This window comes from Cryptomeria japonica, chromosome 4, assembly GCF_030272615.1.
Source record: "Cryptomeria japonica chromosome 4, Sugi_1.0, whole genome shotgun sequence".
NCBI classification, from domain to species: Eukaryota; Viridiplantae; Streptophyta; class Pinopsida; order Cupressales; family Cupressaceae; genus Cryptomeria; species Cryptomeria japonica.
The window spans coordinates 703,464,248-703,477,410 of NC_081408.1; the positions used below are offsets into that span (position 1 = coordinate 703,464,248).

The following is a 13,163-nucleotide window of genomic DNA, read 5'->3' on the forward strand; positions in this document are numbered from 1 at the left end:
ATACAAATGAAGAATGGTTTATCAAATGAAGGCTTGAAGTTATTGATCATAATTATCAATAGGATAAGTGATTGAATGAGAGACTTCATTTATCTCTCATTCAATCATTTATCTTACCGAAGCTATCATGCATTAACACTCCCTCTTAGCTGGGTAAGATAAATGCAAATAAGATATCAAGCATCATAATTCAAATGGTAGTTAGCATTCTTTACACAATCTAACTCTCTAGAAAATCATATCACCTAATCACATGATATGAAGTATCACCTAAACACGTGATACAAAATGTCCATCACGTCAATCTTGTGATGACAGGATATCAACTAAGCATGTGATATCAGTATTGCCTAAACACGCAATACTTAAGGATAATCATATGAGAGATTAAATTCTCATCTTATCCAAGTTGTGATATGTGCACTAACACCTTATACAAGTGTTTTACCACAACACAATCATGGCACATCCATGATACACTAGATATCCAACATGATAGCTGGTTTGGACATTATAAGATCGTCATTTTATAATGTCTACAGACAAGTGTTCATTATCTTGAGAGATCGTCACCTCTTAGATAAGAACCCAGGGGATAAAATCCAAAATGTCCTATCATGACAAAGAAGTTTACACATTAAACAACTTATTGATATGCAAATACAAATTTACAAAGTAAAATACCTTTCTATCATACCTAAACCTTTTCTGAAGTGATCAGCCTTCACTCTAGTAAGAGGTTTGGTCAAAATATCTGCAGTTTGATCTCCTGTACAAACATATTCTAATTGGATCACAATCCTGTCTACCAAATCTCGCACATAGTGGTATGGAATCTCAATATGCTTGGATCTGTCATGGAACACTGGATTTATTGAAAGTTTTATGCAGCTCTGATTGTCACAATGTATAACAGTGGGTTTCATAGGCTCTCCAAACAACCCCACAAGCAGCTTCCTAAGCCATACTGCTTCTCGGGCAGCCATAGAAGCTGCAATGTATTCGGCCTCAGTGGAGCTTTGAGCTACAAAAGACTGCTTCCTATTGATCCAAGATATCATAGCTGAACCTAGATTGAAGCAACACCCTGAAGTGCTTTTTCTGTCAGTCACACTTCTAGCCCAATCTGAATCTGTAAATCCATGTAGGTCTATATCAACTTTCTTATATTTAAGACCAAGGTTTAGGGTACCTTGTAGGTATCTCATAATGTTTTTTACTGCAACCAGGTGTATCTCCTTAGGTTCATACATAAACTGACTTGGTGCATTAACTGCATAACAAATATCTGGCCTTGTATTTACCAGGTACATTAGGGATCCAATCATCTGTCTGTATTGAGTAGGGTCAATGGGTTGTGACTCTGTTGTTGCTTCTTTAAGTTTATGTAAATTGGTTTCCATAGGAGAGGTCATAGGCCTACAGTTTAGCATCCCGAATCTCTTTAGAATATCCAAGGTATACATTCCTTGGTTGAGTATAATGTTGTCAGACTTCTGCCATATTTCCAATCCTAGGAAGTAATGAAGGAGTCCCAAGTCCTTCATATCAAATTCTTTGGATAGATCTTTCTTGTATTGTTCTATAAGGTGATCATTTCCTATGATTAATAAGTCATCAACATATAAAATCAATATTAGCATATCACCTTTATTTCTTTTGTAGTAGAGATTAGGATCTGCATCATTCTTAGAGAAGCCTAGTCCTGAGAGATAGGTGTCAATTCTTTCATACCAAGCCCTGGGAGCCTGTTTAAGCCCATAGAGAGCTTTCTTGAGTCTACACACATGAGACCCAGTATCATAAATTTCAAACCCTTCAGGTTGCTCTAGGTAGACTTCTTCTGAGATCTTACAATTTAGAAATGTTGTCTTAACATCCATCTGGTGTACCTTCCATCCCTTTGCTGCTGCAATGGCTAATACAACTCTTACTGATGTATACCTGGCAACAGGTGCAAAAGTTTCTTCACAATCTATTCCTTCTCTTTGTGAGAACCCTCTAGCTACAAATCTAGCCTTGTGTTTTTCTATACTGTCATCTGCAGGATGTTTGATCTTAAAGAGCCATTTAGATGAAACAACATATTTCTTAGTTGGCCTAGGAACAATCTCCCAAACATTATTTTTCATAATGGACTAATACTCTTCAGACATGACATCCTTCCATACTTGATGGTCAAGTGCATCTGATACATTATTTGGTTCGACTTTAGAGAGATCATTCATAAGGGCAACATAGCTAGTGAATTTATTAGGCCTTTTGCTTTCCCTGAAGGTGCAACAAACTTCTGAGCTTCTTCTACAGTCTTGGTGGCCCATAGTGGTCTTTTTTTGAGGTTTTCTCTAGGTGGACTTTGAGTTTCACTTATAGTTTCCTCGGGATTCTCCCTCTGAAGCTCAGGAGTAGGGTCTCTTTCTATGCTAGGGGTGGGGATATAGACTTTAGGGTCTAGAGAGCTTTGGGCTCTTTTGAAGGCTAAGTCTTCTTCAAAGATCACATCCCTACTTAGTTCAATATTCTTTTGACCAAGTATATAGATCCTGTAGGCCTTGGAGGTTTCACTATATCCTACAAGGATTCCCCTTTTTCCAGAAGGCTCTAATTTTAATCTTTCCTCCCTAGGTACATGATTATAGACAGGGCATCCAAATATCCTAAGGTGGCTAATATTAGGTTTTGATTTAGTAAAGACTTCCTTAGGGGTCTTATCTTCAAGATGAGAGTGAGGACATCTGTTTTGAATATATACAACAGTGCTAGTTGCTTCTGCCCAAAGATTGACATTTAGATTCTTATCAAGAATCATAGCTTTGGCAGCTTCAACGATTGTCCTATTTTTTCTCTCAGCTATCCCATTTTGTTGAGGGTTATAAGGTATTGTTAACTCCCTCTCAATCCCTGAATTTTTTACAAAACTCTTTAAATAATTCTGATGTGTATTCCCCCCCATTATCAGTTCTTAGGGTTTTAATTTTATTTCCTGAGTAGTTATTTGTTAGTGATTTGAATTCTTTAAACCTATTAAGGATCTCTTCTAATTCTTTACATTTCAGAAAGTAGATCTAAGTTTTCCTAGAGTAGTCATCAACAAATATTACATAATACAAAAATCCCCCCAATGAAGGTACGAACATAGGTTCACATACATTAGAATGAACTAACTCTAAAATTTTACTTGTTTTCCTAGTACTATTCTGAAAAGAACCCTTAGTATTTTTACCTAGGGCACATCCTTTGCATGCCCCTGAATGATATTGCTTTAACTTAGGTAGACCTATGACAAGGTCTCCCATTGATGATAAAGCTCTAAAATTTAGGTGGCCTAGTCTTCTATGCCAGACTTCATTAGCATCTGTAGTTTCGTGGATTAGGGCTAGGTTGGGCTCTATACATAGCTCATACAAGTAGCCTTGTCTTTGACCAATCATTTTAGCTTTCTTGATGGATGAGTTCTTTGGCCAAGCCAATACTCTGTTGTCCATGAAGGTCACGATGTATCCATTGTCCTCCAGTGCTGATATTGAGACTAGATTTCTCTTGATGCCTGGTACATATAGTACTCCTTTAAGTTGTAATGATACACCTAACTTTAGTTTGATGGTGCAGGTTCCAACTCCTTTGACTGGATGTATAGAGTCATCTCCGATAGTTACTTCCTCACCATTCTCCTCTTTCATGGAGTCTAGTACTTCTCTGAATCTTGTAATGTGTCTGGATGAGCCACTGGCGATCACCCATGAGTTAACTTTATTAGATGCTTGGTTTGTGAGTGCTGAATAGAGTACATACTTCTCAGGGTCCTCTTCCCTTTTAGATTTTCCTATTTTGGCAAATGTGGCTTGCTTAGCTCTTTCTGGACATTTGGCAACATAGTGCCCAAATTTGTCACATCTGTAACATTGAATCTGAGAAAGTTCCTTCTTGAAGGTGTTCTTGCCTTGACGACTTTTTCTCTTCCTAAATTGTTTCTGTTTGCTTTTCTTGTTTGAGTTCGTATTTAGAACTTGGAGATCTTCATCTATATTCTTTTGCTTGATCCCTTTCTTATTTTCCCTTGATTCTTCCTGGAGACAATCAGCCTTTAGCCTATCGAATTTTGGAAATTCATCCCTTGCACCGATGCCTTGGATGAATGTTTCCCATATGCTAGGCAACCCATCTAAAGCAATGAGTGTTAATTCTTTGCTTTGGATCTCATATCCAAGGGTTGCCAGTTCATCCCTTAGGGCAGATATTCGCATGAAGTAGGCATTGACTGATTCTCCTTTGATCATGGCTATGTGATTTATTTCTCTTTTTAAAGCCAAGGTTCTACTGGCATTAGATATCTCAAATGCATCTTCAAGTGCTTTGAACATGTTGAAGGTTGTTTCATGTTTCCTTATGATGGGCATTATATTGTTTCTTACCCCATCAACTATGATTTTAATAGCCTTTTCATTTCCCTCTCTCCAAGTTGTTTTGTCAAGTTCAGTCTCAGGTTCTGTAGTTTCAGTTTTTACAAATGATTCGACTTTATTTTCTTTTAGAATCATTTGAATTCTAAACTTCCATGCTGAGAAGTCATCACCTCCTCTGAGTTTGTCTTCAAATCTGATAGCGCTAGCCACTGAAAGAATTGTGATGATGAATATATGCTTGATTTGAATTTCCACAAAATTGAACAGCCTTAGGTTCGATTTAACTATAGCTCTGATACCATGTAAATGATGTTCAATTTACATTCAATATGCAAGTTATATTCTAGTTGATATTATCTTGTTCTATGTATTACTGATTTAAAATATAAATCTGACTATCTTCTTTTGTATGGCAGGTGAGAGGAGCATTTATTAATTTCGATGTCCTTTCTCACAAATGCCATTTGATATATATAGCAAGCTGGGTACGATCAAGCAATGCCTTGATAGGTCATGTCTTTTAGACATGGCCGATCAATACATTAGTTGATCATTTCCCTTCGCTAATCATAATAATAATACACGGTGTTTATTTACCAACTGATACCAATCGCTGTATGCTTACATTAACACCGGATAACAATCGGTGTATGCTTGTCTTAACACCCGATAACAATCGGTGTAAGTTTATTCTGCCACCCGATATTAATCGATGTATCACCCGATATCAATCGGTGTAAACATATGTTAACATCGATACTAATCGATGTTTGGTTGACCTGATAATTGTTTGTTTATCATTAAATAAGTTAACTGATATAAATCGGATTGCAATGGTTAACCCGATTTAATATTCGGTGAACACAAATAATGTAACCGATATTAAACCGGGATTCTATGCTATAGAATGATAATCGACAGTTAAGCATTTTGATTGAACTAATTAGATTGATCATATACAAATGAAGAATGGTTTATCAGATGAAGGCTTGAAGTTATTCATCATAATTATCGATAGGATAAATGATTGAATGAGAGACTTCATTTATCTCTCATTCAATCATTTATCTTACCGAAGCTATCATGCATTAACACATACTATGATTTCCTCTCTGCTAGTTTGGATCTCGCAGAGGTGCCCTACCAGTGGATGCCCCCGCGGTGACTGCTGGTGTTGGTGCCCGAGTTGGTGGTGCAGATAATGGTGCAACAGGCGATGGTGGGAGCCCCCTCACTACAGGCGTTGGTCTCTTTGGGCTCGGGCTCCTCACCCGTCGTCTCTGCGCTGGCCTCTCGCCCTCATTGCTCGAGGAGGACTGATTGTCGCTGTCTCCTCCTAGAGTTTTGGCGTCCCCTCTTGTTGTGTCTGGTGGGAAGATCGGAGTAGGCCCTACTATGCCCCACCAATTCGCGAAGTCCTTGGTGACTCTGACATCATCTATATGTAACTGTGGCGCGATGTCATCATCGTCACTGCCCTCAAAGCTGTCACGAACATCTTTGAGGGTGGGACGAGGCAGGTCTTGTGGTCGCACTGCGCTCCTAGGTGAATGAACATATGTGGGCGTGACAGTTGGAATGGTTTGCACTTGCCCTAATTGCTGCATATATCGTTGCCAGTAGTAGGGCATCACAATGTGGTCCTGGCGAGCAAGAAGTGATCTCGCTGCATTTGTGGGAGTTGAGTGCGGTCTGTAGTCTAGACTCCCATATCACGGAATGGCTGCCATATGACGTCGCCGATCCCGAGCTAGTCGATGGTGATCCTCCAGTATGTGAGGTCCCTTGTCTGCCACTCGCCGCATCGTAGTGGGTAGTCGTGCGCCCTCGACATGTCTAGGGGCATTGGCACCAGGAATCCAACTGGTTGCATGCACATGATATGCTCGAACATCCAAACTTGTAGCAGGATGCATGTCGTTAGGCTCTGATACTCGTGGTGCACGTAGCAGGAAAGCTCGTAATAAAGATGTGCGAGCTTGCTCCGGCCCCATGTTAATACAATCTGGCGCTCCTCCATCTTTCGGATTAGCAGTACAAATCTGGCAGTCAACTCCGATCCGTGGCCATCGATCAACACTCAACATGCCATAGTTGCTATCATGATGCACAATCAGGGGAATCGAAACTCGGCCTTGGCCCAACACTCACAAATAGATATGCCCAGTCGCATCGACTCTACGACTGAGGGCCCACTCCTGCTATCTCCCTAGCGTTGCTCCTGACAAGATGGTGGGATATACTCTCTGCCCCCGGATGCGTAGCCGGAGGATGCAATAGACATCAATCAATGTAACCGTCATCTCCCTTGTGGGACGACGAAATGACATAGTACCTGTGTCCCATCTCTCCAGAAGGGCTCGCAACATCGGTGCATGAAACTGGAACTTTGGTAGGCGAAAGGTCCACCATAGTCCCACCCTCCTAAGTAGTCGTCTATTCGCAGCTAACAACTCCTTGGCCCGGTCCCACAGTGTCTGTAGTAGATGTCCCGACGCATGCTCTCGCATCTTAGGCAAAGTTTGCACAAAAACAAGAAATTCTCTTCAGCCCCTATCAATTCTCTACGCTAGACAATAGCGCGTCCTTGAGATGCCAGCGTCCCGGTGAGACAAAGCCGTGGTTCCCGAATGACAACGTGCGACCAAGACGGATGCGCGGCGTTGGGACTCGAACGCATCCCTTGGATGCCTGCGCAACATAAAAAATGTAAATGCTAAAAAAATGCACAAACTCAAGCATAAGAGTACGGTTCAAGGCCTACCTGCTCGGGCTCATTGCCCTGCTCCATTGTGGTCCGAAGCTCCTCGATCCTGCTCGCCCTATGCCTACAAAGATTAGCGGGCATTGGTCTCTTCAATGGGTTGATGCCTACAAAGATTAGCGGGGATTGGTGTCTCCAATAGGTTGATGCCTACAAAATTTGTAAGAGAATTTTATGTAAACAATCTTTTGCCGTGGTTTTCTCATGAAAAGGTTTCCACCTACATTTTGTGTTCTTATTTGTTGGTGTTGTGTGAGTGATTTTATTGTGAATATTAATTTGAAAAGTAAAGGATTACCTTATATTGATTCACGCCGCCCCCTCCCGCTCCACACTCTCAATATAAGAGTGTGCTCATTATATATACTAGATGGATGTTAAGGAAACTTTTTTAATGGTGTCATTGAAGAAGTGTATATAGAGCAACCTCAAGGCTTGAGATAAATGGGAAGGAATTGCATATTTGTAGTCTTAGGAAAGCTTTGTATGGATTCAAACAGGCATCTAGGGCATGGTATTTGAGGATAGATGAATATCTACTAAGTATGGGTATGGGCTTCAACAAAGTTGAAGTAGATTTTAACTTTATTACATATTTGTTGGGGATTGATATGCTTATTTTGATATTTTACGTAGATTTGTTCATTACAGGTGTAGAACATCTCATTGTAGAGTGAAAGGTAGATTTATCTGTAGAGTTTGAGATGGACATCAGATTGATGCATTACTTTTTGGGTTTAGAGGTTTGGCATAAACCAAGAGAGTTTTCCTTTGGTAAGGCAAGTATGTAGTTGAGATCCTGAAGCAATCTTGGATGGAGGATTGCAAACCTTTGGCCACACCTTTGATCACCAATTTGATGTGTGTAATATCTTTAGATTTAAAGGTGATATAACCAACATTTACAAGAAGCTGATAGGTTCCTTGATATTTGGTCAACACTAGACAAGATTTATGTTTTGCAATGAACACCTTGAGTCAATACATGGTGTAGCCCAAGTAGAAGCATTGGGTAGCAATAGAACATATGCTTGCAGAGCACTCAGTTATACTGAGAGAGAGGGGTGTGAATTAGTATAGCAGCAAACTTTTACTTTTCAAAACATAGTCAACCACAACAACAATATTTCAAAACTTAATCATCCACAACAGTAGCAAACATGCAAGATCTAACAGTTAGGAACACAAGAAGCACACACAATTTACATGGAAACCCTTGCAGGAGAAAACCACGACAAAATATTGCTTGTATTAGTAACTTCTTACAAACTTTGTAGGCACCAACCCACAGGAGACACCAATCCCCTTTAAATGATTTGTAGGCAACAATCCACTGGAGACACCAATCCGCACAACTGAGCACCAACTCAACAAGAGACACCAATCTCCTTGAATACGAGGCACCAACCTCCAAAGTATAATGTGATGATTATTTGATCCTTTTCTTGAAATAGATCTAATTCTCCTTTACAAATTGACTCAAAAAATTTGTCGAAATCTGCCTTAACATATGCTCAATATATCTCTTAAAATCTACTCCAAAAGTCTTCACAAAATCTGCATAATTCTACTCATAAGTCTACAACATTTTGCCCTTAAATTCTGCTCTTAGGTCTGCAATAATTTGCCCTTAAATTCAGCTCTTAACTCTGTAGTAAATCTGTTCTAAATAGGAAAGATCTTCAATAATTTATTACCTTTAATCCTCAAATGAACTTCTATTTATACATGCTAAGACACCTCTTCGTGCAATAGTAATCCTTCATCCTAGGTCGGCCAAAGGCAGCATGTAATATTTTTATTTATTCTTTATTTGTTTGCCCAAAGTGGGCACCCAAACAAAGGGAGGTTGGCCACACTAAAACAATATTTTACAAGAATTAAGACATTAAGAGGGGCCACCAAAGGCTAAGGGTCGGCCAACATGATTTTATTTTATTTTATTTCAATTCCCCCCAAACATGGGTTAGCCCATGTATAGATAAATATGCTATTTAATATATTTAAATTGCTTCCTTCCTTGTCCAATGAAGCTCGAAAATAGTGCCATAACTTTGGCACAATCTATCTTCCAATCTTGGTCTTCGGACACCTTTGACTTCATTGACAACTATTTCCAACAATGCTTCGATATTTGAAGGGCAGAGTGGAGTATGGTTTGATTTATCTTGGAGATAATGAAGTGAAGTTGCAGGGGTGTACAAAATTTGATTGGGCAAGTAGTGCAGCAAATAGGAAGAACACCTTAGGGTGTTGCTTTAGCTTGGGTTCAAGATTCGTATCTTGGTTCAGCAGGAAGCAAAGTTCAGTGGCACTAAGCATATTAGAGGAGAGTATGTGGCAGCTAGTATCACTAGCTGTGAGGTCATTTGGCTTCACAAGTTACTTGTAGGCACTTGGCTGTTGGATCACATAGTGATTTAATGTGATAACCATAGTTGTGTTAAACTCTTAAAAAATCCAATGTTTCATGATAGGCCCAAGCACATAGAAATGATATATCATTTCATCAGAGACACGTTTCAGAAGGGAACAGTTAAGCTCTGATACATTTCCACAGATCAGTAGGTAGTTGATATACTGTCCAAGCTCATAGCAAAAGGGAAGTTTGAGGCTTTTAGAGACAAATTTGGATTGGTGCAAAGTTCACTTAGCTAAGAGGGAGTGTTGAGCTTTTTTAGCTCGGATAGAAGCTTCAGTATAGGTTCAGGGTGAACATGGAGGGAGAAGTTGTAATGTCCCCACTTTGAAATAAAATTTAATAATAAATGATAATAATAAAATTAAAATATTTAAAATTAAATTAAAATATAAAATAATATAATTAAATATGATTAATTAAAAATTAATTAAGTTAATGAAAAGTCAAAAGACATGAAAGGAAAAGTTGTGACTCTCTCAACAATGAGATATAAAAGGGAGAAGAGAACCTCACATGAGAGGGGGGATAATTTGGAAATGAGAAGTGCAGATCTAATTTAAATAATAAGTGCAGATCTGATTATGAGAGGTTGTGTCCCTTTCAAAGGGCAGAAATAATGAAGAGTTGCACTCTATCAAAGGGAATGGTGAAAGGGTGTGTCTCTTGCCAAAGGGCATACATGATGAAGAGGTGTGACCTCTCCCCCACATTGAGAGATATAAAGGAAAGGAATCAAAAGCATCTAGTAAGAGCACCATGGATCAGATCAGATCAGAACTATTATTAAGTTACAGGCAGTAACATCCTTGTTCTTGGTGGTATGCATGGGGATGTGTTTAATAAGTATCCTTAATATTAAATATATGAAACCCAATAATGTTCTTATGCAGAATTAATAGTAATACTAATATGGACTGCAATATGTATGATAGTCATACTTAATTTCATACACGTATTCATAATACATAAGAAATATATATATTTATAGTCTAAATCATGTTATTACTTTCCGTATTTAAGAAGATGGGATTGAGATGTTCCAAAGAGGGGCAGTCTAAATCCAAACAATAGGTTAAGTCCCAAGATAGGGTGGGGATCAGCGACCAATAAGCCTTGAGGGTATAGACCCAAGATAGGTAAGGGCTTGGATCTGTAAACTTTGAGGGAACCTATTGTAGTTGGTCTCTAAGCGCTTTGGTAACATATGTAAACCCTTTTCCCTTAAAACTGAAGTAGTAGCAGGGTTTGATATCTATATTAAGAACTATGAATAATGAAATTAATCAGCTAATGAGGAAAATAGACAAGCACTTGTTAATAACTCATTGAAGAAAATCTATCAATTTTAGTATATTTAAATAGATCAGGTAGGGGACATTACAGAAGTTCAAGTGGTTTGAGTTGGTCTATTTTATATTTCACTTTAGTGATTAAAGTGAAAGTATTTTATTTATCTAAATAAGTCTAATAAAGTGTAGATAATCACTCATGATTTAGACTTATCTTCCAAGTCAGCTCTTGTGCGAGATAAGATTCTATTTTGAAAGATTAAATTTTTAGCTGAATTAGTATAAAGATAGGAGCGAAATAGAAGATTCTAAGTATTTCATTTGTCTTTTGAAGCTCTGGAAGATTAAATTTTCGAAAAGACTAGAAAACTCAATGAAAGATACAAATTGGTTTCCATGCAACCGTAAGTTATATCAGTTCTGGAGGTTTCCTTGTTGTTTTTTAAAAGAATCGAAAGTAGGTTATAAGGTGTAATTATTTTTGTATTCTTCCATTTTCATAACCACATTTTGAATTTCAATGATTTGTGTGATTTTATTTCAATGTTTTCAAAGCATTAGGTAATTAGTCACCATGATTGGATTTTTTAACAAGTGTGCCTATTCGTTCTCTTTTAAAACTTCTCTACGAATTTGTGTTCCCCAGTTTTGTCAAATAAGGTCGAAAACATGCCTGAAAAATTTATCCGAGCATTCCAACCAAGAATTAAACTGAATTTTGAATAACAGCTAAATCCAAATTCTGATGAATAAAGGACTGTGAATCAGCTTAACAATACTAGCAAAATAAGCAGTGGACAAATTCAAGGGCATTTTATTTGTTTTGCAGACAAATAATGCTGATAATATATCTACAGTGGTGCATAAAGTGATGAACTGACATGTAAAATGAGCTCATTCATAAAGCACACTGGATCTAATCCGTGTGAAAACAAACATTCAAACACATAAAAATATCTTTGCCCATTAACAAGCAATTGCTGCTAAATGTGTTGTTTAGGTTTAATGTTTTTGAAAACAAGGACACTCTTAGAACCCTTTCCTCCATGAGTTTCCCAATATAGGTATTCATTGCTTTCATTTATTTAAAAATTTATTTGTTTTTCACGTTTTATTCATATCACCATCTGAATACTAGTAGGTCTAAGTTAAGTTTTCTAAGAGAACCAAAAAGTGAATAGATATTTAATCCTCTCTTTATTGTGCAGGAACTCCTAGATCAGTGGCAGTACTTGGTGGTGGCGTGAGGTATGCCACACATACGTACCATACTCATTCATGTTGAATTGGTTGTGAAATATACCTTAAATGTTTGGAAACTGCATATTTCTACATCTATTGTACGAAACTAAAATGCTTATACAAGGGAAAATACAGAGTTCTTTTTCTTTTGGCATCAGTAGTCTTTAGGGTATCATTTAGTTACACTTTTCATGTTACAATACTTTGAAGAAAGATTGATTCTGATTATTATAAGTAAAATTTTATACATTATCATTTGAGATTCATTTTGTTTATGTTCTCAGTTCCACTTGTCAGAAGGCTTCAGATTTTATTTCCGTATTGAATCAAACACCAACGAATGCTAAAAATTTCAAATAATAAAATTATGCAACACACCTAGATATTTCTTTTATTAAATGCATTTAAGAACTTTGGCCACTTGGTTACAGAATGTATGGCTTTCTTCTTTACTTGTAATTGTCCTATTTGTGTACTGAAAAATGCCATATCCTAGCATCTTGAGTCAAAGTTGCAAGAATTCATGGTATAAGATATAGGTAGGTTTGAATAAAGGCAAATTATGACCCAAAATTTACTGGTGCATATATTTTCTCTCTTTATTAGAGATGAATGTATGGTATGGTATACTGAATAGAATCATCAATTTGTTTCCTTATTGAACTATTTTAGTTGTACCAATTAAAAATATTTTTTGGACATCTCACTTGTGCATTTTACCATGGAAATTTTTCTGGACTACAATTTCGTTGTAATGTGAGTGCAATAGAACAAGTCTATATGAATGTATACAATGAACGGACCCAACTTGAGGTTTATTTGCCATAGAGAAATTTCCTAAGTCATCTTCACTACCATCGATATTCATGATCTTTCTTTCTTCAATTGGAGTGCTGGTGCATAATGTCCAGGATGTCTGTGTGAAAATAATAATCCTTTCAATTGGGACATCTACGTGCAATCCAGAAGAAATTTGCAGCAGTCAGAATGGGAATGCTGAATATTAAATATAAAATAAATATATTATATAAATAAAAAGTTGA

General features: G+C 37.5%; 1 protein-coding gene across 4 annotated transcripts in view; it reads left to right on the plus strand.

The window, feature by feature from the left end:
• The window catches only part of LOC131036175 (protoporphyrinogen oxidase, mitochondrial), a 335,812-nt gene that overhangs the window by 12,093 nt on the left and 310,556 nt on the right, over window positions 1-13,163 (plus strand). For 3 of the 4 annotated variants that reach the window (XM_057967998.2, XM_057968001.2, XM_057967999.2), the window contains exon 2: window positions 12,087-12,126. In XM_057967998.2, the coding sequence (XP_057823981.1) occupies window positions 12,087-12,126 (40 nt within the window). Of the gene's footprint in view, window positions 1-11,212; window positions 11,283-12,086; window positions 12,127-13,163 lie in introns of all 4 variants that reach the window. The other variant, XM_057968000.2, reaches the window with a different exon arrangement.